The sequence below is a fragment of the Scophthalmus maximus genome, chromosome 5, assembly GCF_022379125.1.
Source record: "Scophthalmus maximus strain ysfricsl-2021 chromosome 5, ASM2237912v1, whole genome shotgun sequence".
NCBI lineage: Eukaryota > Metazoa > Chordata > Actinopteri > Pleuronectiformes > Scophthalmidae > Scophthalmus > Scophthalmus maximus.
In genome coordinates this window covers 16,637,372-16,662,147 of record NC_061519.1, presented here as the reverse complement: position 1 = coordinate 16,662,147, position 24,776 = coordinate 16,637,372, and the positions used below count along the sequence as shown (strand labels likewise).

Sequence of the window (24,776 nt, the reverse complement as noted above, 5' to 3'; positions counted from 1 at the left end):
ACACCTTCTGGATGTGAATGATGCATTTACCTTTTTTCTTCACAGAGGTGAGTGTGATTGCTGTGTGCTGCGATGGATCAAATGACAATGTGGTAAAAGTGCAACCTGTGTTGTGAGGGTACAGTATAGTGACCAGCAGCATGAGCGAACAGGTTATCTCCAGACTCCAGTGTAGATAGTGTTGTGGACATGGCAAGATCTGCTCCATGTGTTATAATCCAATATGGAGTATCAAACTTGGCAGGAAGGTGTTTAAACAGTTTTTAGGATAATCATCTATCCAACGAAATTGTGAACTGTAATAGACTTTCATTAAGATAACATATTGGTATGGAAATAGCAAAACACCATATTGTTTTTTACATATGAAATATTTTAACTGGCATTTACAGCATTCTTATTGAAATAAATCATAATGTATTTAGTTTGTTATGATGTTGCTTCTTTACAGCAGGTGTTTGTATATAGAGAATACAACTTCTGAATAAACTGCCCTGAGATTGCAGCCTTTTGCCAAAGCTAAAGTATGAAGAAGCAGTTGAAGTAGTAATAATATTAACTTAACTGTACTTTAAGCAGTGCATGGCATCAAATGACATTCATTAATATTTGGAACTTGTGAAATGATGTTCACAGATAACTTCACCATCTGCAGTTGTATATCACCTTTTATCTGTACGTTAATATATTGAATATTTCAGAAAGATTTAAATATGTGGAATATTTACAATGATGAGCATTTTAATGTTAGATTGTTAGAATTTGATATTTCTATGTTGAAGTTTGTGGAAGTAGTTTTAAAAAAAACGGCGAATCTATGAACAATAAAATTGATGAAGAAAAAAGGAGAAGAACATCAAAGTATAGTGAGACTGCGTTTGTGCAGCAGTTAATTCACTCACTTCTTTGGAAGATATATCCACAGCTACACAATTATGACTTCATCAAAGAATTTTGAAATCCTTTTGGTTCCATCTGCGTTTTTTATCTACCATTTTCCTAAATGTCATTTGGCTCCTGAGCATATTTTGTTCTGGAATCTGTGAGAGTTAGTGTCAGAGGTTGAAACTACATCCAACACACATTCTAAGGCGTGAAGCTCAGTTCAGTGGAGGCTGGCTTCCATGAGCTCTACTGGTCTTTTTGGATTCGATAGATCAAGGGAGGGAATGGATGGATCAATGCTGCCATGCCGCCTGTTTTGGGACATTGATCCCTCTACCACTGGGTGTATAGAGATCCATTTTCTCTGCTTTTGAGGTCCCGCCAAATGGTACGATCACTGTGAGGTGTTGCCCGCGATCACCAAACGTGTGTGAGTTTGTGTGTACAAAAAGCATGCGTTTGTACACATGTTCTGTGAATGGGTGTTTTTGTTTGTACTTTTATATTTTCTCCTGTTTGTGTAGAAAGCAAGTGTGTGTGTGTGTGTGTGTGTGTGTGTGTGTGTGTGTGTGTGTGTGTGTGTGTGCGTGCGTGCGTGCGTGCGTGCGTGCGTGCGTGCGTGCGTGCGTGCGTGAGTGCACCGTCACCGTCACCGTGTGCACTCTTGGGCTCTGGAATCATATCCCATATCACAAAGAATAAAGTCTTGCCTTGTGTACGACGTGCTTTATTTCGTATCCCCTCGGGAGTCATGTAATCTGTTCTCGCCAGCCCCGCTACCTCCTAATAACCCCTGGTGTTTTCTGTCCCTTGTTCTCTTATTGGCTTGATAGAGCAGCATTTGTTGTACGGCGGGCGATATAAGGAAGGTGGTAAGCTGCATCAATCACTAGTTGAAGAGGATGGAGTGAGAACTCAACACCATCAACATCAGAAGGTAAAATGCACTTGTTGCTTGATTATACATCATAAATGCACTGCGCTGTAGTAGAATAGACCTCTTCCACCGGTTTTGCCTGTAGTCCTCTAACTTCTGGTCCGTTTTTCTTCACAGATCATTGTGCCAAGCCCTCAACATGCTTTCCTTTCGCCTTATCTTCCTCACCACGCTTCTCGTGGTCCTGATGGGTGCGCTGACCTCCAGTGCCAGAACCACGCGCAAACCTCAAAGCAGCAAGAAGCCCCCCCGAGCTGGTAGCAGCAGCGGTGGAGGTGGGGGTGGGGGTGGAAGACGAACCACGACCACGACCACGTCACCTTACAGCAGCCAGCACACAGAAGAGACAACTGAGGTAATGATGGACACTTATTCCTTGTCACCAACAGACAGTACCACCTACTCTAGCGAATCCTACTCCACCGAGTTCCACACGGATGCCATAGCGCCTCCCGGGAACACCGACGGAAACTATACCCTCGACTACAATGAGTGCTTCTTCAACATGTGTGAGTGCTGTCCACCAGAGAGAGGCCCTGTTGGGCCCGTCGGAGAGAGAGGGCCACCAGGTCCGCTGGGAGAAAGGGGCCCTCCTGGTAAGAAGGATTTCTGTATTCCTTAAAATCACCTTTCAGATGACAAAATGTGCCCTTCTTGCAAGTCTTCTCTGTTTTCCAGGGTTGCCAGGAGTGAATGGAGAAATAGGGCCCAGAGGTCCTCTAGGAGCAGCAGGACTACCCGGAGCCAACGGACTCAATGGTGACATAGGTACGACACAGCTTGAGCGCAAGAGAGTTCTCTCAGTATCTCTAAGTCCTTTTTTACAAAATACTTTTTTTGTACATGTATTTTGGGAATGTCATTCTCGATGCTTTATTTAACTACCACAGGTGAAAAAGGTGATCAAGGACCTGTGGGTCTTTCTGGTATCCCCGGGGTCCCAGGAACACCAGGAGAAAAAGGTGTGTAGGTTTTCATTATCACCAAATCTGTTTTACTCACACATATGTATAAATACATTCTTTGCAAATGTACAATACTGTTTGAAAAATGAAAGTACTCTAATTAAAACATGTTCTCTAATGTGAATTTAACCTATCTGCATACAATAGGTGACCCTGGCCCCAGAGGAGAGAAAGGTGAACGTGGCTTCATTGGTCTGAAAGGGGACCTGGGAGAAAGTGGAAGGCCTGGCATGAATGGGACCAAGGGCAGCACTGGGGACGAGGGGCCTATGGGTCCCCCAGGTATAGTTGGGACAAAGGGTCAGAAAGGTGAACAAGGACCTACAGGCGAGTGTTTACCGGGTGAGAAAGGAGGGAAAGGTGATTTGGGGGAACGTGGGCCCCCTGGTCTTAGTGGAGAGAAGGGCCCCCCAGGAGTGAATGGAACTGATGGTGCAAACGGAGAGAGAGGAGACCCAGGGCCTCCAGGAGGGAAGGGGGATGTTGGGGCGAGAGGGCCCCCAGGACCTCTAGGTGGGAGGGGTATGGCAGGGCTTAGGGGGGAGAGGGGGCCCAAAGGTGGGCGTGGACCTCGTGGCCCTAAAGGCCAACCAGGTGAGAGTGTGGAGCAGGTTCGCTCTGCCTTCAGCGTGGGCTTGTTCCCCAGCAGGTCCTTCCCTCCGCCTGGTGTACCTGTGAAGTTTGATAAGGTCTTTTATAACGGCGAGGGGCACTGGGACACAGCGGCTAACAAGTTCAATGCCACCTACCCAGGGGTCTACTTATTTACTTACCACATCACTGTGCGCAACCGGCCTGTGCGCACTGCCCTGGTGGTGAATGGGCTGCGGAAGCTGCGCACTCGGGACTCCCTCTATGGCCAAGACATCGACCAGGCGTCCAACCTCGTACTGCTGCCGCTGAGCGAGGGCGACCAGGTGTGGCTGGAGACGCTGCGAGACTGGAATGGAATCTATTCCAGCAGCGAGGATGACAGCACGTTCTCCGGCTTCTTGCTTTACCCAGATTCAAAGACCAAACCTGTTGCCGTAGAAAACCTGTGACTGCAACCTTTGACCTTTAATGACTTCCGACTAAAACTTCCTGTAGATGCTGCACAGCCTTCAGCCTGCTGCACTGCCCTGTCAAATTAACACAACATTCAGCCAAACTCTGCTGCTTCAGTATCTGCTTGCTGCCGTCGCGCCTGTCAAACCGAATGCTCTGCTTGCCCTTCTATATTCAGAGATGGATGAGGCTTGATTATACGGCTGTGTGCGACACTTAACAATGCATTAAAAATGACTCTGCTTGAAATTAATGACCCTTGAGTTATTTACTTGGAAACAGAACTAGAAGCTAATTTAAAAGCCATTAGTCATAAGAATGGAGAGATAAGCTCCTTGTCAGTGAAGGCAACGCAAACGTGGAAATAATTAAGGTTTGTGATATTTCATTGCACTTGTTCCCCACTAGAGGGTGTGAGGTGTCCAAGTTTTGTGAAGAAGCATTAAGCATGATATCACAGGCTTCAGACTGAGTGATTGCAATCAAAACAAATTGGATATTCTGAGAGACAACAATTTCATGAAATCAAACGCAAGACTCAACATGTTCACTGACTGCTGCCGCACACGGCAGGATGGTAAAGCTAATTCTCGTGGGCGCCCACACATCACTTCTCACCCGCACGTCTCATTCACCACAGCTCAGTCCCTGAAGAAATTCCTGAATCTGGTTCAGTAGCTGAATATGTTCTGAATTCCTTATTATTTTATTCCTAATCATCAGTATGGGACAGATTTTCTTTCTCTTATCTTGGATATCAAATGCTAATTTTTGTAAGTTTTGGGCAAAAAGCATGACTAATGAATAATTAGAAATTGACTACGTTCATCATTCTTTTTGGTAATGGAAAATCAACAGGATAAGAGATTGCACAAGAGTTTGTTACATTTCACTCTAGCCTTTACTTTAAGACTTCGTTATGGTGTTTGATGTTGTGTATTTTACCACATTTTTAGAATATCAATTCTCTATAATGTATCAGTATAGATTTTTAGCACAAGGGCATGCCTCTACCCTCTCATGTTTGGATTCATTTTATATTAAAATTCTTCAATTTAATAATATGTTCTAATTATCCTCCAGGTCCATCTCAGACATTCATTTGAAATTACAATGGGGCAAACAATAGTCACCATCTAAAGAGTTATTTGGATTTGTGCATTTTTTTTAAAACTCACAGTTCCATTCAATCTACAGTTCATGTATATTTCCTCTATTTTCCTGCGGGAGACACATTGTTTAAAGTGCGTATAGCAAGTGGAACATAAGAAGACAAAAAATTTAACATAAAAAATACTGTGACACACTGAACACTAGATAATAATATTTTTTAATCACACCCAAGTTAAACCTGTTAAACAGGTCATACCATTTTCTTCCAAATCCAATGTCTGGACTCGAGTTGAAGAACAACCTTGATTATAAATCCAATTAAATACAAGTTTATTGTTGTTTTTTTTTACAAAGAATTACAAATGTTGTTTTAAAAATAAATAACCAAAGATTTAATCATTTTGTATAACTTTTAGGGATTTTTTTTCAGCCTATAGTGTTTTTAACATAATGGTGTCTCTCAATTCACATTCACTAAAAGTTAACTTACATTTCGGGCATATAGTGTGTTATATTTTACAAACAATACTGTAACAGAACACTGGAACCTGTTAAAGAGTGAAGCCTAGAAAGTCATCTCCATCTACTGGCGGAGCACATAAGTCTACCTCGGATTTCCACTTTATTTATGTTGCTGGTGGTGGTGTGTGTGTGTGTGTGTGTGTGTGTGTGTGTGTGTGTGTGTGTGTGTGTGTGTGTGTGTGTGTGTGTGTTAAAATGTTGTTTTGCTTGTTTGTTTATAGGCCTATCTGTGGGTATGTGTGTATGTGTGTGTGCATTTATGTATTTTCTACTACTCTGTGAAAATATAAATAACTACCTTGGCGGTGCGTGCAGTGTAATCTGCTCCCAGCAGGCTGGATTCCCACTGTGAGAAAGACAGTATATTGTTCCTGCAGCACCACAGATAACAACTCATTAGCATACTGAATCATTTGGCTGGAAGAGCCACTCTGCCACCCATCTGCACTGAGCTGATAAACACACACACACACACGCCAGCTCCCAAACGCACACGTACAGATCTATGCAGAGCGCACGCACACACACGCCAGTTCACAAACACACACAAGCCTGCTCTCGCGAACGCACACACAGGCACAAGTCTCCTCCAACTCCCTGGCTTTCAATCCCTCATATACACCCCCTGTATCCCTCTCTTTTCTGTGAGTCTGCGTCTTTGTGAGAGTCAGGAACACTGAAGAAGGTAAATGTTTGGCAGGCATTAACCCAGAGAGGCCCCTCGGAGGAGTCCCGGCACAGGAGAGGTCTCCGAACACCTGGATGTCTCTGATGCTCTCTGGAAGCAATTATAGTTTTTAGAAACATCCAAGAGCCGATGCTGTTGTAGCAGTGGTAGCCTACTGGTGACACAAAGTCTGCTGGGTAAAGTGAATTGCTACTTTCAGGGAAAGTAGCAATTCACGTGGCCAAACAGCAAAACACTCTGCTAATTTCTTATTAACGATCGCAGGAGGGCCAGCATAACTTTTTGATTGCGTAAGCAAATTCCGTACGGGGCCGGTGGGAGTCTCGATCGGTATGGCGGTTTCACAGTGTGTACAGACACAACAGTGTGCGGGCTGTCAAAACCACTTTCACAATGGCAGGATATCCTGCAGGTCACAGAGCCACGTTAACCTCCACGGGAAGTTGTCACTTGTTGGGAGGAAGTGAGGATTCCAGCGTCTTACTGGGGGGAGTTTCAGAGGGAGGTTGTGGTTTGAAGTATACACTCTGTGCAGATCTGGTGAGAAACAGCTGCATGGTGTGCCAATATCGTACTCTAGGGACGAGCCAATTGGGTTTCGAAATAATGGAAAAGTGTACTTCATGGAGAAACGTCGTTATAAATGGTGCAATGTGGGACAAACGTGTATGTTCAGTTCAGTTTCTTGTCAGAATAATGAACTGAACGGAACGGAACGGCACCAAACTGATCTGAATTCAATCTAATTGAACTCGTCTCAACTTAACTCAAATGAACTGACTTGAATCAATAAGACTCCCAACATGCTTGAGTGAGATCAAATACAAGGCTTTTCCTCTGGGTTTTATTCAGGGTTTTTTGTATAAAATTCATCGATTTTTAACATTGGATATATTTATAGATACAACTATCTTACAACAAATATGTCAGAAGCAAACGTACATGTCCCTTTACTGCAATTCCTTAGAATACCATAGTTACCAAAGGTACCAATAGAGGCTACTGAGTCCCGCTGAAAAAGCAGAGCAGCAACAGTGAGCAATACTTTACTGTCTTTGTCCAAAACTGCTGGTGTTGCTATGATATTAACTCTGTGTAGGCGTGTGTGCGCGTGTGTGTGCGTGTGTGTGTGCGCGTGTGTGTGCGCGTGTGTGTGTGTGTGAGTGTGTATGTGTGTGTGTGTGTGTGTGTGTGTGTGTGTGTGGGGGGGGGGGGGGGGGGGGGGGGTGCATACTGTATACTGTAGGTTATATGTGAAATGCGGCAATGAAGGGATTTGCTTGTGTACCTTACTAAACTACAACTGCATTACAGTTTGAAAAAAAAAAATACACTGAAAGAAACATTCATATCAAAAGGACTGCATGGGTCAGCTCATGATTTCATACGACCCATTTTTTGTACACTTTAAATGCACTGCATGTCTTGTACCTCCACAGCAATGTCAAATAGATATAGCCCGTCATTCCAGGCAGTGACGCTATTTAACTGTCTGTTGCTGTATTTGGTGTAATTTCATCATCACCAAAGTGTAAAAGAATTAAATGGTACCACATCTGATGCACTAGGTTCCGTCGCTCGCTTTACGTTTTGAATTTAGCTCATTTCCTCTCATTTGTCCTATAATTTCCTGTCTCCTAAAAGACTGTTTTACTAGTATACCCATTGACAAACACACTACGGTACATCTTCAACCACATGACTTGAACTCGAGTCACTGTTATTACATTGTGCCGTGGAAATATAATGCTATTTACAATACATACTTGACTGCACGGCTAGTCCAGGCCATTCACTTACGGCCTCCAACTGAGGCAAATTTACTTTTGTGTCATTACTCTAACACATTCAATCTGAGAGTTATAAATCCAGGTTTATTCAGTGACACTTTAGAACTATTTACTTGCAGCACTCTGCAGGCATGTTAGCTCTATTCTGGCCAATGTTATCAATGGTATCATATTACACATTAAAAATATTTGCTGAGTGTTCTTTGATTCTTAAGTTTGGTTTAGTTTTGTGTTTTTTTCGGGTTTTTTTTTTAGAATATCCAGTCTTTGTACTTTCAAAACATAGAAAGTTGTAAGCCACGGTTCAGTCAAAGACATGAGACATGCAGAATTTACAAGTCTTTTGTTGGATCTATTTCAATCGCACACCAATCGAACCAAGCTATTCATCAGTGCTACTGTGGAGACAGGAATGTGCTCATGATCCATTTTGGACGCTACTTTCTCACCACACGGTGCTTTATTCTCCTTTCTACACTGACAACTCAAAGCTAACAGGTCCTGAGCATGTCCACCTCTTTTTTTTAAGACTATGTCATTGTTCTCTTTCAGTCTCAGGTGTTCTGTCCGTGCCCTGCTGCCATCAGCATCATCGGCGACTGGAGCCGTCCAACGGGCGTCCGTTGCGCCTCAGATCCCTAGCAGCTAGATGCAGTGTGGCCCCGCGAGAAGCCGTTAGAGTCCTTGGTGCTGGAGGTGAGTCCTGGTCCTCCATAAAGCTCTCTGGGCTCCCCTCCGCATCGCCGTCGGGCAGGCTTCCACAGCTGGAGCCTGGTGACATTGTCTCCAGAAGGTCATCCCTGGCCAGGCCCACCACTGTGTCCTGATGTGGTCCGCCCTGAGGGCCCCCCTCATGGGCCCCAACCAGCAGCCCTGTTTCCCCATCAGTTGTGCTGCCAACATTCCGCCCTCCGTCCTGGTCCTCGAGGAGGTTGGAGAGGAAGCTGATGTACTTCATAGCCAGCCGGAGGATCTCGTTCTTGCTGAGCTTCTTGTCCGGAGGGTGCGTGGGGATGAGTTTGCGGAGCTCGGCGAACGCCCCGTTTACATTCTGCTGCCGCCAGCGTTCACGACTATTAGTGAAGATGCGACGGACAATCTTTGGCTGGCCAGCTAGCAGAGGAAAAAGGAGGGAAGGATATGGGTAAGAGAAAGAACCAATATACGATAAAACACAAACAACATGAAATGCTGAGCTGAAACAGATAATGCAGTTGGTAAAAGAATAAAGCAATTGAAGTGCAATACATAAATAAAAAAATGTGTAAGAAGTAGCGACGGGAGATGCACTTAGGTATGGAGAAAAATGATTTTTTTCACCAAATTGTCCTCCATTGAAGGATGGACTTTTAGATGCATCTAGAGCCTTGCAAAAATAAATACATGTTGTGTTCTAAATACCATGCAAATGCAATACAAGACAAATGTTTCATTTTGCATGTCAAACCCCTGTAAAGGGCGCTTGGTAGACTCCGGCTCCCTCTTTCATACTCTATACTTTTTATTTATTGAGGTATGATTTTGAAAAATTCCCTACTGCAGGTAGTCACATCCTTCCACCCCCGACAATGGTGTCTTCCAGGCTATTGTCGCCCTTGGAACACACCCAGTCTATCTTAATCCTTCAGCCCACTCTGCAGTAAAACCTTGGCATGGAGGCAGCAGCACCCCCATCCTCCATCCTCCACCCCTGCTTATGGCAGTGAGTGGGCAGCGGTGGAAAGGATGTTTCAAATGAAATCAACCCCAATCTGCCTGAAAAAATTTCACTTAAATCCCATGCAGGCGTGAGTATTTGACATTCATATTATCCACATCCATTGATGCCATGAGTTATGATGCATTTATTCTTTTAGACACTTACTCCGATTGTTTTTATTCGCAAGACATCTTCTGCAACACTCAGATTAGGTACAGTACAGATCCATGTCAGTGGATTGATGACAATGGAGATGAGGGGGGGGGGGCATTTAGGGAACTGTATTGGCAGAAGGAGGACACAGCAGAAGTGCGTCTTACCATACTTATAAAGATCTAAAATGCGCCTACCCTCGTCGAGTTCAACCTCATAAGGCGCCGGTCGGCGCTTTACCCTGTTGCTGGGGTACATGCTGTACTGTTCCGACTCCCCTCCGAGACTACAGTGACAGAAAGCAGGCAAAAGGTGCACAAGTGTATGAAAGAACAAGAAATCCAGCATACGTCATTTCATTGAATGCATATACTGTATAATCCAGAACACACACAACACACACACACACACACACACACACACACACACACACGTCCATCTTTACTGCATAATGTAAACATGTTAAAAACAAGCATCTCTTCATTGTAGCCTGCTGTATCATGCATTAAACTTAGAACTTTCTATAGTGAACACCCACAATGGTCAAATAAAAACGTGCAATCTTGGAAATCTCTGCTTTTTAAAAATGATTTGTTTCTATCTGTCTCCGCCTATATACCTGTTGATGGCGGCGAGAGGCTGCGCCAGGTTGTAGAGCATCGCCCGGGCCGGGACAGGAAACGCGGTTGGACTCAGTTGGACCATTCGAGCGTCGTCTCGGTGCGGCGGCGGCAGCGGCAGCGGTGGAGGTCTGCGAAGTTCCGTGATCGGCACCAAATGGCTCTCAGTCCTCTGCTCCAGCGCTTTTATAGCGTCCCTCCTGGAGAGCTCGATCACCGGCACTTCCCTTTTCAGGTCAAGGGCGTTGTGAGAGGCAGTTTCCTTGGCAACGCCATTGATGATGATGCTGATGCTGGTCCCGTTGCTCGAGTTCTGCAGAGGAACGTCATCCGTCTCCTCTATCCCCTTGAAGCTCCCCCCTCTCCCCTCCCCCGCCTCCCCTCTCCTCGGCTCCTCGTCCTCCTTGCATCCGTTCTGTCTGGGGATGATGGAGTCCTCCTCCCGTTTTCCAGGACCGGACTCTGCGTCGGGACTCCCGGGACACAGCTCCGGCTGCCGTTTTTCCATCATTTTCACTCGCTCGACTCCTCTACTCCTGAACAAGATTTTCATTCGATTAATTTACGGCTGAAAAACGTGATTTGTTAAAGTCTGAGTATATCACACAACCACGCATCTGCTCTCCGTGTAGGGAATTAACAGTCCACTCTTATTACTACAGTCAAAGTTAGAATTGTAAATATTTTTTTTCTGATTATCATTATCGTGATTAGAATAATTCATACAATTGCAGACTTTACATTTACAAGATTAAGAGTGTAAAAATACAGTTTATATGCGATTATTTATCATTTCCAAATTCATGCATTTTGTTCGATATTTTGAGACAAATACAACGCTTCAACACAGACACTCCATGACAAACGATTATCGACCATTCTATAGTTTTGTGAGCTGTTGAGTGTTTGAGGGATTTTCTTAAAGTTAAAGCTGCTTTGACGTGAGCCAATTTACAATTATCAATTCGCATCAGTGGAAAAATGCTATGATGAATGTAGATATTTATTGATATTTCACTTGTCCTTTACAGAGAGTTTTATCTTGTGGTTTCTGCGGGGCCCCTTTTTTTCTGCTTCATCTTCGATGAATCTCTTGTCTACACTTGGCCTGCAGGACAGTTTAGACCGTTGACGTATGTTTATCTGCGTTTGAGCTTCGTACGAATTCACACTGTGAGATGTCGAAAGCCAATTTCGGCTGCTGTTAATTTAAAAGGTGAAGCCCGTCGCCTTGCAGGTAATGCAATATCCATTCTTTGACGAAATCAAAAAATAAATAAAGAGTCCTTTTGTCCTGACATCAGTTAAAATCCGCATGTGAACTCGTGAAGCTCCAGATAAACCACTCGGACCAGGTCACTTTCATAACCGCAGACGTGTCGTCTGTGTCAAACCGCGGAGCAGGCCGCGCAGTGCTGCTGCTGTCAGAGCCGATCGTGTTCCACCGTCGGGCTTCGTGTCTGAGTCGCGATCGACACAAAAAGAAATGAAACCCTGACAATATCACGCTATAACACACTCGCCCGTTTTAAAAAAAAAGCTCACTTTAATTTCTGGGAATTCTCCAATAGGCCTCGCATCCGTTATCACATCCCGTACAGTCTCAGCCATGCGATCGGACAATAGCAGAGGAAATATGGGCTAAATATTTCGCGTATGACACCGGTGAAATTTAGACGATGAACCAATTACAGCCGCTCGGAACAACGCATGCGGCGGTTTGGATACAGACGTGATATATTTGTTTTATTATATATATTTTTTCTTTGCACTTACCGCACCCGCCGTGTTGTTGATGTTACTGTGTAAGTGGAGCCATTTTGTGAGTGGGTCATCCATGTCTGAGGTTTTTCTTTTTTTTCCCTTCTCTCCTGCCAGTTGTGGAGCAGTGTGTGTGTGTGTGTGTGTGTGTGAGAGAGTTATTTCTCGCCGCATCCAGTGCGCTCCCTCAGTATGGGGAGCGGAACACAGGCCGCAATGTGGCCGAGTGAGATAAGCGCACGGCAGCGGCCTCTTCATTCCCGATAAGCCCCTAAACCCATTATTTATGAAATGATTCATTATTATTTGGCTGTCGTGGGCTATACAGGCTTGTGGAGGGCAAAGCATTAAAAAAAAAAGCATTTAAAAAAAAGCAAACAGGCACCGTGCAACGGCCTGTAACAACGCGAGGCAGTCTCGTGTAGCCGCAGCTATAGTTGAGGTGTTTAATTTCTTTTTTTTTGATGAAAGAAACAAAAGCTCAGGTTAAGCTTTTGACCTTAAGCAATTTGCAACAAAGGGCTTTTCACTAAGCCCATTTGAAAATAAGATAACTGATAATAGCAGAGGGTCGTTCACCCTTTTTTATGTTTTAATTTATCACTTATTTCATTCTTTAAAAAAAAAAAAAGGAGATCGCTATATCCATCAATTAATATGTATTTCTGCGCCTTGAGGCTCGATGTGCCACTGATACAATATGGAGTACTAAGGACGGGGGTCTAATTATGATAGCCTTGCTTTAATTGGATGGACATTAATTCTATAACAAATTAGATATATCAATAAATAAATAAGAAGAAGAGGAAATAAATAAATATATGTGCTTTTGCTTGTCATCGTTGGTGTCGGGGGGCTTCGGTTGGCGGTTCCCCCGGGGTCCATGGGGAGTCCATGGCTGCAGGAGATAAAAGCGCATCGGCTTCTGGTCCGTCAGATAAAACAGCAGCAACATCAACGGTGACACGCTATCATAGCACATCCAGGACAGCCCATAATGACACGGGTATCCTAACAACGGATTTCCCACACAACCCTTTCTTTCTTTCTTTTTTTACCCTTGTACAAATTCGTTTATATTATTTAAATGATCCCAAATATGTTCACATTTAAACAGTCAAATTGACCTAATTCAGTCAGATAGATAGATATATAGATCAATGACATTTTACACGTTACACATCTTACTCGTTTTTAAAGCTAATGTTTTAAAAAGAAATGCCCCAACATTCCGTCACGACCTCTAAACCGCCTCAGTCACGACCATCATCATCCCACATCCGGTGCTTAACAACAGTATCCCCCCCCCAAAAAATATTTTCCATTGACACTGAGATCATGCCACCGTTTCTGCTAGTGGGAAGCACTGAAATCTGTTATTTGATAGTAACAGATTTGATATAGGTCTAATTGGACACAGGCAGGAAGGACTCGATGCTGACTGAATATTTAAAATACCTTGCATGATTAGAATTTTTTTTTATTTAGAAGCAAACCAATATCAATTTTACTAAACAAACATCACAAGTAAGGTGAGGTGACCATGCAGTGGCCGGGAAATATGATATTTAATATGAGTCACTTTGTTTAGACATAATTTATGATGCAGCTGAATTACAGAGAAGGGCACCAATGTATATTCTTACTTCCTGTGTTTGAGGTCTCTCGTGGATGACAGTAGTGGCACATGCTTACACGTGTTAATCATATGAAACGATCAACAAGATTAATGTGAGCAGAGCAGTACACAACTTTGCACATGACAGAATTTGGTTCAGCTTCATAATCATTTCTATAATGTGTTGTAAAGTGCGAAATAGATCACAGGAAAGAAGAAATGCAGAGTTGTTTGAGTCTAGTCCTATCTGACCATAAAAACAAAACCAATATGCACAAAAATGCTGTGCTTTGCTTGAGTCAGTATTTCTATTTTTGGAAAAGAATATATATTCTGAAATCAGTTTCTCACTAGTGTAGTTCTCTCTTTAGGATTTTTCCAGTTCTAGATTTGCTATTTGGTTATTTTATTGATTTTCCATGATTTTCCATGTTAATCCAAGTCTGTTACAGTGTCATATTGTTGAACATAGTTTTGCACTATTAGGAAATCAACCTCTGACCCTGATATACCTTGCAGCCACTGTTAAACTGCAGCGAGATACACAGGACATTCGATCTGTAGGTTTATAGTCCGTCGGCAGTGTTTGCAGTGTTGAAATATCAAAACGGTGGTTCCAGGAGAAATGGCTCAGAGCCAACGTCTGTCTTTCCAGTCAGCGCTGGTTGCGTCGCGCTGGCATGATCCGAAGAGAAGCTGTGCTCTCCCGGGTCATGAGCCGCGTCACCTGGTCCAGAGTGAGTCCAGCCACCGCCTCTCCGTTCACCTGGAGAATTTCATCACCGAGGCCGAGGAGACCTACATAGGGGCCTTCGGCGCTACAGTCAGCCACCTTTTCCACATAGACACCTGGAAGAGGGAGAGCAAGAAGTGAGAGGAAGTGGAATCTAGCAAGTGGAGGGAAAACAGGCATAGGCAGAATTACAAAGCTGCAATAAGTAGAATATATATATAAGTAGTATATATGTGCGTGTGTGTGTGTGTGTGTGTGTGTGTGTGTGTGTGTGTGTGTGTGTAAATAAATTCTACTTTACTATAGTGAAATTCATTTGATTACATTTTTTTAAAATTAACTTCAATAATAGAAGTTTTACCTTAACCTTTAACACTGTTTATAACAGTAAAGCCAAGGCTAATTCATACCATAACAATTATTATAAAGATTAGAAACAACAATTCTATTTTCAGGGTAAATAACATAATGTGTTATTGTGAGAATAGAATAACCGATGGCTAGGACAGTGACGTTACCTCCATGCATTGGAAAAAATTACGAGTCCAGATTGTAAGCAACACCGATTTTAAAAAAGTTACCCGTGTCTGGTCGACCTTTGCCCCTCGAGATGACAAAACCAAAAGGACCATTTGGGGGTCTGATGAGCTCCAGGAGGAGGGTCCCATCAGGGAACGCCTGGATGACCCGGCCCACAGGACGCACTATTCTGGAGGCAAGTGCATCCTCAACACTCAGGGCTCTGTGAAGCTCGTGCTGAGGGCTGTCAGGACTGTAGAAGCAGAAATTCACCACTTGTCATTACTTTAGTAAACAAACAAAGAAATATAATATCATATGGTACAGCACCGCAGATTTTCTTCCTCTCTTTCTTTATTTTTCCTTCACACCTACCTGGGCGCCAGGCCATATGGTATCTGCACCTCTCCCAGTATTGTTGAACGATCTGTTCTTCTCTCTAAACTCTGCACTGAGGAGGCTTTGCGCAGTTGGGCCAGTGGCAGCACCTAGTGGCAAAGAAAAGGAACTGCAACCAATTGTGTATTTCACTCTGGCAAAATGTACCAGATCATCTTTTGGATCTTAATCATTTTGGACCCCGAACACTCCTCTCACATGAACAGGGATGAGTTTGGATGTGATAAACACACCTTCTGCTAATAGAGGCTGTGATTGGCTGGAGCAGAAAATTGTTTACATCTGTTTGGTGTACCGCAGCCGCCAAGAGGACAACAAGCATGGCTACCTCCGAAAATGGAAGGGGGCATGAATGCATTGTTTGCGCTGCCAGCGTTTGCCAGTTATACTTCAGAGCCTTGGTTTGTCAACCAAGACAAATATGGAGTGAAAGGAAACTTTGAAACTCGAAGTTTTTAAGGCATGCTCTGATACCTGAAGTTAAAATCTAATTTAATCTATTTGATGTGGTGAAATAAAACAAAAAATGAAGAGAATACAAAGATAAGCAAAGAGCAGTGGTACTGAACAAAATTAAAATAACAGGGCATGAAAAAATGTACTCTTGCTCACTGTGTTAAGGGTCTGCAGTGAGGGTGTCCTCTGTATGCGGATGGTTGGCTGTGGTCTGCGTGTGGGGCTTGGAGAAGCGGAGCTGGCCCGGGGGGCAGCAGGGATACTCAGCTGTTCCATGCTGTTGGAGCGTCTTCCTTTAACAAGTCTCCCAACACTATTCAAACCAATGGAGGAGAAGAAGCGACGCAGGAAGAGCTTCGGCCGTCCGTCCATCTTTCTGTGAATTCAATGTTGAAAGTAATTCTTTTGTAGATGGAAATATAGACCAAGATATTGTTACTATAAACACAATTAGAGTCACCAGAAAAGACCAATGACAACAATGATATAGAGATTTTTTAAAGGCTTTAAATTATTATTGTGATATTGGTTTTTATATACTGCTAATGCGTATAATTTCCAGAAGAGGGCAGGATTGCCTTAATATTCATAGTACACGTTTCACAGTATCATCCTGGGTACTGTAGGTCAGGGTTTTAATCTCCTAACCACTGCCACTGGCACGCTCAAGTCATTTTGGACACAACGTTGGTGGGGGCAGGGGATTTATAGTTTAAGCTATGACTGGAGTGTTGTTATCTTGGCTTACCTGGACCCGTCAGAGTTTTCCTCCCATATTGCCTCAGCTTTCAGATGCTCTGCTCGCAGCAGCTCAGCTCTGAGGTCTTCGGCCCGATACGTAGCAAGGCCTCGCAGGGCTTGTCGACAGTCAGGACCCGAACCAGAGTCCCCACTTAAACCTGCTTAAGCAAAGTACTTTTGGCAGCTTTTGTACTTTTACAACATTACCTTTGCAGAATAGCACATCCTCTCAAAATAAAATACATTATCAATCCATGAATTCATCCATCAAACAAGAGATATTACAGGTCCTCAGCTCTGTAATCTTTGCCATGGCTCGGTTCATCCACAGTGACCACTCACCTGTTCCATCTGGAGTGGCATCCCAGAGTTCAGCAGCTGGCACCTCTGTGTTGAATCGGGCTGGGGAATACCTCAGAGTGGAGGGTCTGACACACGGCAGTGAGCTGCTGGCTGCAGGTGCCCCTTGGCTTAAAGTCACTGGGGTCTCCCTCCTTGCGTCCGGAGAGTCCAGGGGGGTCGAATGCTGTGGTCCGCCCTCTCCTCCCTGATTTGATGTCATCTGGAACGGAACTGTAGACTGACCAGCAGCAGAGCGATTCCTTGAGCTTGACTTTAGGGCTGACTTTATAGGTAGCGATGGGGTTGGCGGTTCTCTGGGTCCGCCAGATGCCCCCAGCAAAGATGGTTCAAGAGTGATGGGGCTGCCAGGGGCAAAGGAAACACCCCTGCTCAAGTTGACCCTGTTCCTGGGATTTGAGTTACGTCGTTGAGCCCATGATGGGCCGTAAGGGCCATGGCCAGACTCGAGACGAATTTCTCCTTTCCTGCTCCTTCGCCTAAGTTTCCCAAACCCAGACGACTTCCAGCCTGTGCTGCTCTCTTTGTTTTCCCCCAGCACATAAGCTCCGGCAAAAGTAACAGTTAGAGGAGCCTTAGGGCGAGTACTTGTCTCTGGCCGGTTTGGAGGCACCCATCGAGGAACCGGTTTCCCCCGTGGGTCCTCTGGGTTGCCATGCTGCTGTGGCTCAGCGTTCTGTGGATCTGATGGTGATAGGACGGGTTGAGGTTCCCTGACTACGGAGCCACAGGCCTCACATTTCTTCACCAGCACTATTATCTCTTTAATCACTGTTGTGGTTTCACCGCTGGCACCTGCATCGTCTCGCATCTGTGAGGGAGGCATGGAGACACTTCTGTGGCTTTTGCTCCTCTCTGAACCACTACTGCTAGAATCTGTATTGCTTTCTTTACTCTTGGACTTAGGCACCGCAGTCCTGCCACGCTGTCGGACTCTATCCAAGTACCGAGACTCTGCTTCTTTCTCTGATTCATCCTCAAAGCGTACCCGTGTGGGGGAACAACCGTAGCGTCTCAATCGACCTCCTTGTTCAACGGGGGACGTGTCTCTTTGAGTGGGGACAAGGAGGGGACCAGATACAGTCTGAGCTGTAACATCTTTGGCTTGAACAGCCTTCTGCTCTGGCATTGGGATGGGAGATTCAATCTGCTGCTTTGTCCTAGAAGAAATAACAGAGCAGCGCATAGTACAGACACTTTAAAGCAACTAATATTTTGACTATGAGAAAGTTGACAAGTATGTTATGAAAATGGGGCAAAAAGCAAGCAGAAGTAGACATGGAATTAAAGTTAACATCAGTCATCTCGCAGCAGCAGACTGGGTTTGGGATTGAAGACTCTTCCGGTGTTCACATGGCACCCATTGTCAAAACAGCAGGAGATAAAATAAACAAACAATGTGCTAGATTGTAATAAGACAAACTATAGTCCGCATAGTGGCGACAGGCATATCTCAGTCGCAACAGAGCAGGTTTGAACAGGCAGTCACAACTGCCGGAGTCATTCAAATGTCCAAATTGTAAATGAAGTGAATGCTTCCCGCCGATATAAGGGAATGAAACGGAAAAAACCTGCGTGACGTATACACTATTACATAAACAGAATGAACCCAGACTGTCATTTAACAGTCACATCTAAATAATCGTATAACATGCAAAAAGAAGTCACTGCCCGCGAGGGCATTTGTAGACAACTCACGCGGCGGATCTCTGATCAGAATGAGAGCGTCTGGAGGGCCATTCGCCTTTAACATGACTGGAGCGAGCCTTGAGTCGTGCCCGGTCCAGGAGACGCTTGGCTTCCTCGTGTCTTGGGCTCAGAGGAAGCTCGTCACTGATTATAAGAAGTGACCTGGCGAGAAATGGAGTGAGAGAGATTCTTTTTGGTACAGAAGATTTATAATTTTGATTGCAAAGACAGCAACGGGAGGGGTAGAGTCGAGTGCATCGTGAGACAAGGTTTTATCGCCATGTGTCTGAAAGAAGTCTACAAACGTGCAAAGCTTATTGTGCACTGTGACATATCCCGCGGCATCATATTCCCCACAGATTGACTTAACGTAGCGTGAATCCAGCTGTGTTTTCTAAGCTGCCTTATGTAATATCAGATAGATATACTCGGGGGAGTGGCACTGGCGGTGAGCAGCAGAAACGTCATCCATCCATCTATCCTTATACCCAGCAGCTAAGCTGCCCTGTATTGTGCTTCATCGTCTGTACTTGTCTTTATCCCCTGGCCCAGTGATAAAGATAGCATGATACAACCAGCCATGTGGATTATCCTTGTTATGGACTGAGTGTGATTCATTCTCTCCTGTGTGTGAAGAGGACAACACTCTATTGTGTTTCAATAGATTACAGTGTGTCCTGTCCGTGTTTCATTCCAACACTGACATACAGAATATCATATAATTAGCAACCTTTTTGCTACCTTATGCAGCTGTTTCAATCTGCATTTTATAATGAGGATGATCATAATGTTTTTGTGATACCAATGGCCTCTAGAGTATTGCCACCATTGCTGAAGAAAAGGGTGAATAGGGTGGACAGTTTAGGACAAGAGCCAGAATCTATGTTGGAAGATTGAGAAATTATATATTTATCTATTTTGTTTCACAAAAGTTAACACCTTCGTGTATGGCCTGATGTTTTTGTCTGCAAGAATGATAAGGTTTTAACACTTTTTGCAAATCTCTTCATCAATTAATATTATTTGATATTTATGTTTAAGATTTTTTTTGTATTTAATGCCCACATCTCCTCTTTTAACAACCCTTGTTGTCACAATGTTTTTTTGATTGTGGATAAGGCAGGTTGTTTGGTACTTTAGCTTCAATCCAGGAAAAAAAAAATCCACTAGCGGAGCTGTAAGAGTGGACTTTCTAAGGAGAGGATATAAATAGTGTATAGGAGTTGTGTGTCACCACCCCTGCCAAGCCCATGAAGAAGGGAAGCATTGCTCACCTCAAATAGGGTTCAAGTTCCTGAGCAAGAATGGCTGAGTCTGAGCTGTCCAAAATCCCATGGGCACATGTGACTGTCATAAAAAAAACAAAAACAGGAAAAGTACAAACTTTAACAGATGTGCTGATTCAGTGGGTCGTAATTAAAGTACCAGATGGTGTTTTTGTGACAGCATTGATGTTAAATTTTGCGATTCAACAATGTTCAGATGTAAATGCTTTTAAAAAGTGCCCCAAGGTTCATGTCCACAGACCGTGGCTCCAGTCTTTGTTTGACCTTTGTTTCTTACCAGCAGTTATATAGTGTATTCTGTTCTTTATGTAATGTTCAGTTCAGTTCTTATTCAGTAGAAAGAGTTCTGCCAAAAGAGCCACCAGCCATAATGTGACCCACAGGTAGACAAAGAATTTGATCTTTGTATGTTCATCAAGATTTTCATACAAATTCATACCATTAGTGTCATTGACCGTCTCGTGGTTTATCTGATCCGTAATGTCAGTTAACAAAAATCAAAGGTTATGCAACCACTCAGGGAGAGATATCACATTTCCCAAAGACAAGAGGGAAAATTCATTTGATCATCACTATATGTTTTACGCTGCACCCCCCTGCCCCCCCCCACACACACACACACACACAAACACAAACAGCCGACACATAAAGTATTACAGATAGAAAGCGTGGGAAAATAGATAATCTGTGACCCTGCATGCATGCAAAGATATCCATTAGCACACAGGCAGAGATACAAAAGCAGGGACACTTCCCCCACCGCTCCCCCTGCTAATAATAGCAACATGCTCATGCACATCTGCACATCTGACATCTGTTCAACACTGGGAATCGGCCAGGTTACATACTGCGTTTCGACTCAACATCAGATGTAGACAAACTAAGGCTTGATTATGACACCGTGGATGGCCACAACAGGTGGAAAACATTCCAGCCAGTCTACGTGGAAACAAATGTTCACGTTTTTTAAACAAAATGTTTGGCAATTCACTAATCTGACGTTTCCGTGTCCGCATCAAAATACCAACAGACAACTTTGCTAAACATGGCATCTGCAGTATTCTCCAGCTTATAACATCCACCTGCTCTTCACAGGTTGCATAATTATAAATTTCAATCAACCACTGCATGACTGTATGTCTTTATCCAACCTGTTTGGTGAACTGTTTTCTCAGGTATATCAACATATTACAGGTGTTTATGCTCGTTTCTTGGTTATTTTTCTACAAACACATAACAAAACCCGTATTATAGATATGCATTGTAGATATGCAATGGAGCAGATCAGCCCTTGTGAGAGGGCTTTTGTAGTCAAGGCCTCTTAGGTCCTGAACTCAATGCCTGAGGACTTCAGGATTGCAGAAGCAGTGTCAGTTAAATCCCTTCTTCTGTCATATTCCATCCATTATTTATACCGGGATCACCCTGGACAGGTCGCCAATCAATCACAGGGCCAACATACAGTAACGAACAACGACACACACTCGGTTTCACAACAACGTGCAATTTAGATTCTCCACTTAACCTTAGATGCATGTATTTGTACCGTGGGAGCCGGATTACCCACACAGACATGGGGGAGAGCATGCAAACTCTCATATTATTATTGTTTATGTCTTTATTGTTGTTGTTATTATTATTTTTTAATTGCCTTATGTGATGTTTTTATTCTGGTTCAACCATGTAGCTTTGTACTTTGTTTTCAAAAGTGCAGTATAATGATGATGACTATGAATATGATGATGATTATTACTGTCAGACACGTTTTCAGATACTTTAATACAATCCATTTATTGACAAACTAAAAATAAAACCCGTTCCAAATAGATCAAGCTCAAGATCTTGTCTGTAACTTGGCTCCAAGGTGATCTCTCAAAACCTCGAGACAAGGTTTTTCTTTGTGACATTACATAACCTCAAATTCATAATATAATATATGTTATCATATTTTTACTTGCTGAATGCAAACTGTTTCTCTCAAAAGACCTACCTTTATCATCCACTTTGTATGGTGTGTCCCCATCACAGCTGGCACCCTCTCCTCCACTCTGCTCTCTCTCCTCCCTGTTGTGTTGCCTCTCTCTTAACTTTGCATAGGCCCTCTGCTTCACCTTCAGCTTCTCATCGCCCGAGAGCACCCCACTTTGTGAAGACACGCTCTCCCAGCTGTCTGAGCTGCACAATCCTTTGGCAGGGTCACCGGCATCGGCCTCCTTCTGTTCACACCTGTCCAGGTAGCGTTCCACGCTGTCGGAGTGCTTGAATTCTGAGGATGCATCGTTTTCATCCGTCGTACCTCCTACCTCGCTCCTGGTGACTGTTTCAGCTGGTTTAGACTCCCTCTGGGGCTCTGCGAGTGCTTCTGTCTGGGTGTAGTCCTTTAAAGGTAATGTGGAGGGCATGTTATGAGGGACGACACCATTTAGAAGCAACGTTTCTGGACGTACCACTCTCCAGAAGCCTTTGGGCGGTGCCCAGTGTCTGGTGGACATAGAAGATGTGGAGGAAGAAGATGATGTAGAAGCAGCGGTGGAGGCAGAAGTTGAGGACAGCACAGGTGGTGGTGGAGGAGGAGGTGATTGGTCATCCTTACTACTGCTCGAGTTATCAGACAATAGACTCTCCAAACTGGTACCAGCCCCGAGCCCACGATACTGGCCTGTCAGAAAACTGATCTTGCCTATATTACTATCTGACTGCTCCTCTTCAGTTTCCTCCCCCCGCTGAAACCCCTGCCCCCCCTGCGCTTCAGCAGGAGGGCTATGGATCTCCAACCTGACTTGCACTTCTACCTCCTCCTCTTCGTCACTGCTGCTCAAGTTCTTTGCAGCACCTGATCGCCAGGAGGCGGCGGGCAGAGAAACCTGACCCTTACCTCTGGGTCTCTGTCTCAGAAAGACTTCAGATGCGGGACTGCTGACCAGCATCTCTGTGTTCAGCCTTTCTCTTTCCCTCTCTCTGTCCCTCCCTCTTATCCTTCTCTGTGTAGTTGACTTCACCTTGGTCTGTAGTGCATGCACGGCTGAACTCTGAGGAGGAGGAGGAAATTGGGTGCTCAAAGAGGGTGCGGGGAAAACAGGCTCAGGGACAGGGCCAGTGATGAGCGCCCAGTTAATGGGAAGCCCAGTGGGTAAAGGGGAACTGGATTTTGCCTGGATTTCATCCACCACCCTCTCTTCCTCCATTGGCTGGTCATGCACAGAAATATCCGGACAGATCCTATAGATAATAAAGATAAAAACCATGTCTCTTACATCTGTACATCTCTGTTACAGGCTACTTTTTATCTGATCTGCAGCGTGAAGAGATATGTAATATGGCCGGTCACGTTGCCTTATCCTCTGATTACTTTGCAGTGCACAGGATAATCCTTTAGAATGAGAGTAAGCAACTGCTGCCTGCAACTGAGCCCCTGCTCGAATAAACAATATTCTATATGGTCGGGGGGTTTTTGTCATGCAAAATCAACAATTTACAATAAAACAAATTGTATCTGTTTATTTGTCAAGTTTTGCAATAAATATGCACAGGAGAAAAAAAATAATCAAGAAATAGAAAAAAAAAAGTTTAATTCTGAGGCATATCCTGTTGATATACACATCCTATTTCTAAAGAACATTCAAGAAATAAAATCACCAAAACATAATGATCAAATCAAGCTTCACGGCACAATGGGACAAATAAATAAACAAACACACACACACACACACACACACACTAACACACAGTGAATGAGCAGCGTAGCCTACCTGTACAGGCTATTTTGTGAAGATTGTGTCTTTTAAAACACAATTCCAGCGCTGACCATCGTGGGAAAGTTGACATCAATTGTCGTGCAACTGCACAATTTTGAAGTTACCATCCGCAAAAGCGTGCGCCAGCAGCGCAGCCATCGCAGCGCGCATCCTCTGGTCGGTTGCCAGAGCAAGCGAGAAGACTGAGCCAACAAGACAAATAAACAAAAACAAAAACGGAGTTCACAATGTTTCTCCAGGTCGTAATGCTGTGCATCCCCTCGCAGTGTGCACCGCGGCCGGCTCCCTCAGAGGCAGTGGCGAACCAGCGGTCTCTCAATCATGATTGGTCCGGTAATCCCTTCAGAAATCAGTGGGATTAGACAAAAATGGAATACAAAAAAATGCCTGCTTTAATTTCGTCCTTAGCCTCGCGGACCCGCTGAGTGAAGCTCCCTGTTGCGTAAGTACAGCGTACGCGCGCGCACACACACACACACACACACACACACACACTCTCTCTCTCTCTCTCTCTCTCACTCTCTCTCTCTCTCTCTCTCTCTCACATACACTAACACACACACGCACGCACACACACACCGATTTCAAGTAATGAGCCAATGGAATGAAGATTCAAGAAAATGTCTTAATGGGGCTTCATCCTAAATAAAGTATCCTCCGATTGTTTTCATTCCCGAAAATGTTCTGTGTGGCAAAAAAGGTGAAAGGCTGTGATGTGTTTTAGAGAATATAGACCAAATTTTGCATCGTGAAAACAAATGTCGGGCTGATTCATATTTGTCAATACAGCTCATCCCTCCCTCTATTTTGCACACACGCCCACGCACGCGCGCACACGCCAGTCTAATTGGGACAATATTCTGCCTGCCAGTTGTCACAATCCCCAGCTGTGCGCAGATCACAGGATCAGACCGGCAGATGCTGCTCAGTTTTGTGCTTTGGGTGTGTATACTCTCACTGTCGCTAGAGGGCGCCATTGACACACACACACACACGCACGCACGCACGGGCACGCGCGCGCACACACACTCACACGCACA

The 24,776-nt window shown here is 44.2% G+C and overlaps 3 protein-coding genes across 5 annotated transcripts; 1 reads left to right on the top strand and 2 right to left on the bottom strand.

The window, feature by feature from the left end:
* Positions 1 to 1,618: 1,618 nt before the first annotated feature.
* otol1a (otolin 1a) lies at positions 1,619 to 4,071 on the top strand. Its single transcript, XM_035634501.2, has 5 exons — positions 1,619 to 1,822; positions 1,940 to 2,418; positions 2,501 to 2,590; positions 2,713 to 2,784; positions 2,935 to 4,071. Exons 2-5 carry the CDS (start codon positions 1,962 to 1,964, stop codon positions 3,828 to 3,830), a joined length of 1,515 nt encoding a protein of 504 aa, XP_035490394.2. The 5' UTR covers positions 1,619 to 1,822; positions 1,940 to 1,961; the 3' UTR covers positions 3,831 to 4,071.
* A 2,898-nt stretch (positions 4,072 to 6,969) lies between these two features.
* Positions 6,970 to 12,351, bottom strand: tal1 (T-cell acute lymphocytic leukemia 1). 2 transcript variants are annotated; one of them, XM_035634502.2, is made up of 4 exons: positions 12,196 to 12,351; positions 10,419 to 10,955; positions 9,967 to 10,085; positions 6,970 to 9,060 (listed from the first exon to the last, which is right to left on the bottom strand). In XM_035634502.2, exons 1-4 carry the CDS (start codon positions 12,252 to 12,254, stop codon positions 8,537 to 8,539), a joined length of 1,239 nt encoding a protein of 412 aa, XP_035490395.1. In that variant the 5' UTR covers positions 12,255 to 12,351; the 3' UTR covers positions 6,970 to 8,536. The 2 variants fall into 2 exon arrangements, with proteins under 2 accessions (XP_035490395.1, XP_035490396.1); XM_035634503.2 differs by having other exon boundaries at positions 9,997 to 10,085.
* Positions 12,352 to 13,642: 1,291 nt separating this feature from the next.
* On the bottom strand, positions 13,643 to 24,741 carry si:ch211-13f8.1. Of its 2 annotated transcripts, none has more exons than XM_047332077.1 (10): positions 23,731 to 24,741; positions 21,972 to 23,200; positions 19,970 to 20,042; positions 18,705 to 18,857; positions 16,989 to 18,166; positions 16,654 to 16,804; positions 16,062 to 16,281; positions 15,426 to 15,538; positions 15,113 to 15,303; positions 13,643 to 14,647 (listed from the first exon to the last, which is right to left on the bottom strand). In XM_047332077.1, exons 2-10 carry the CDS (start codon positions 23,164 to 23,166, stop codon positions 14,454 to 14,456), a joined length of 3,468 nt encoding a protein of 1,155 aa, XP_047188033.1. In that variant the 5' UTR covers positions 23,167 to 23,200; positions 23,731 to 24,741; the 3' UTR covers positions 13,643 to 14,453. The 2 variants fall into 2 exon arrangements, with proteins under 2 accessions (XP_047188033.1, XP_047188034.1); XM_047332078.1 differs by having other exon boundaries at positions 14,510 to 14,647; positions 15,050 to 15,303.
* Between the last annotated feature and the right edge of the window lie 35 nt (positions 24,742 to 24,776).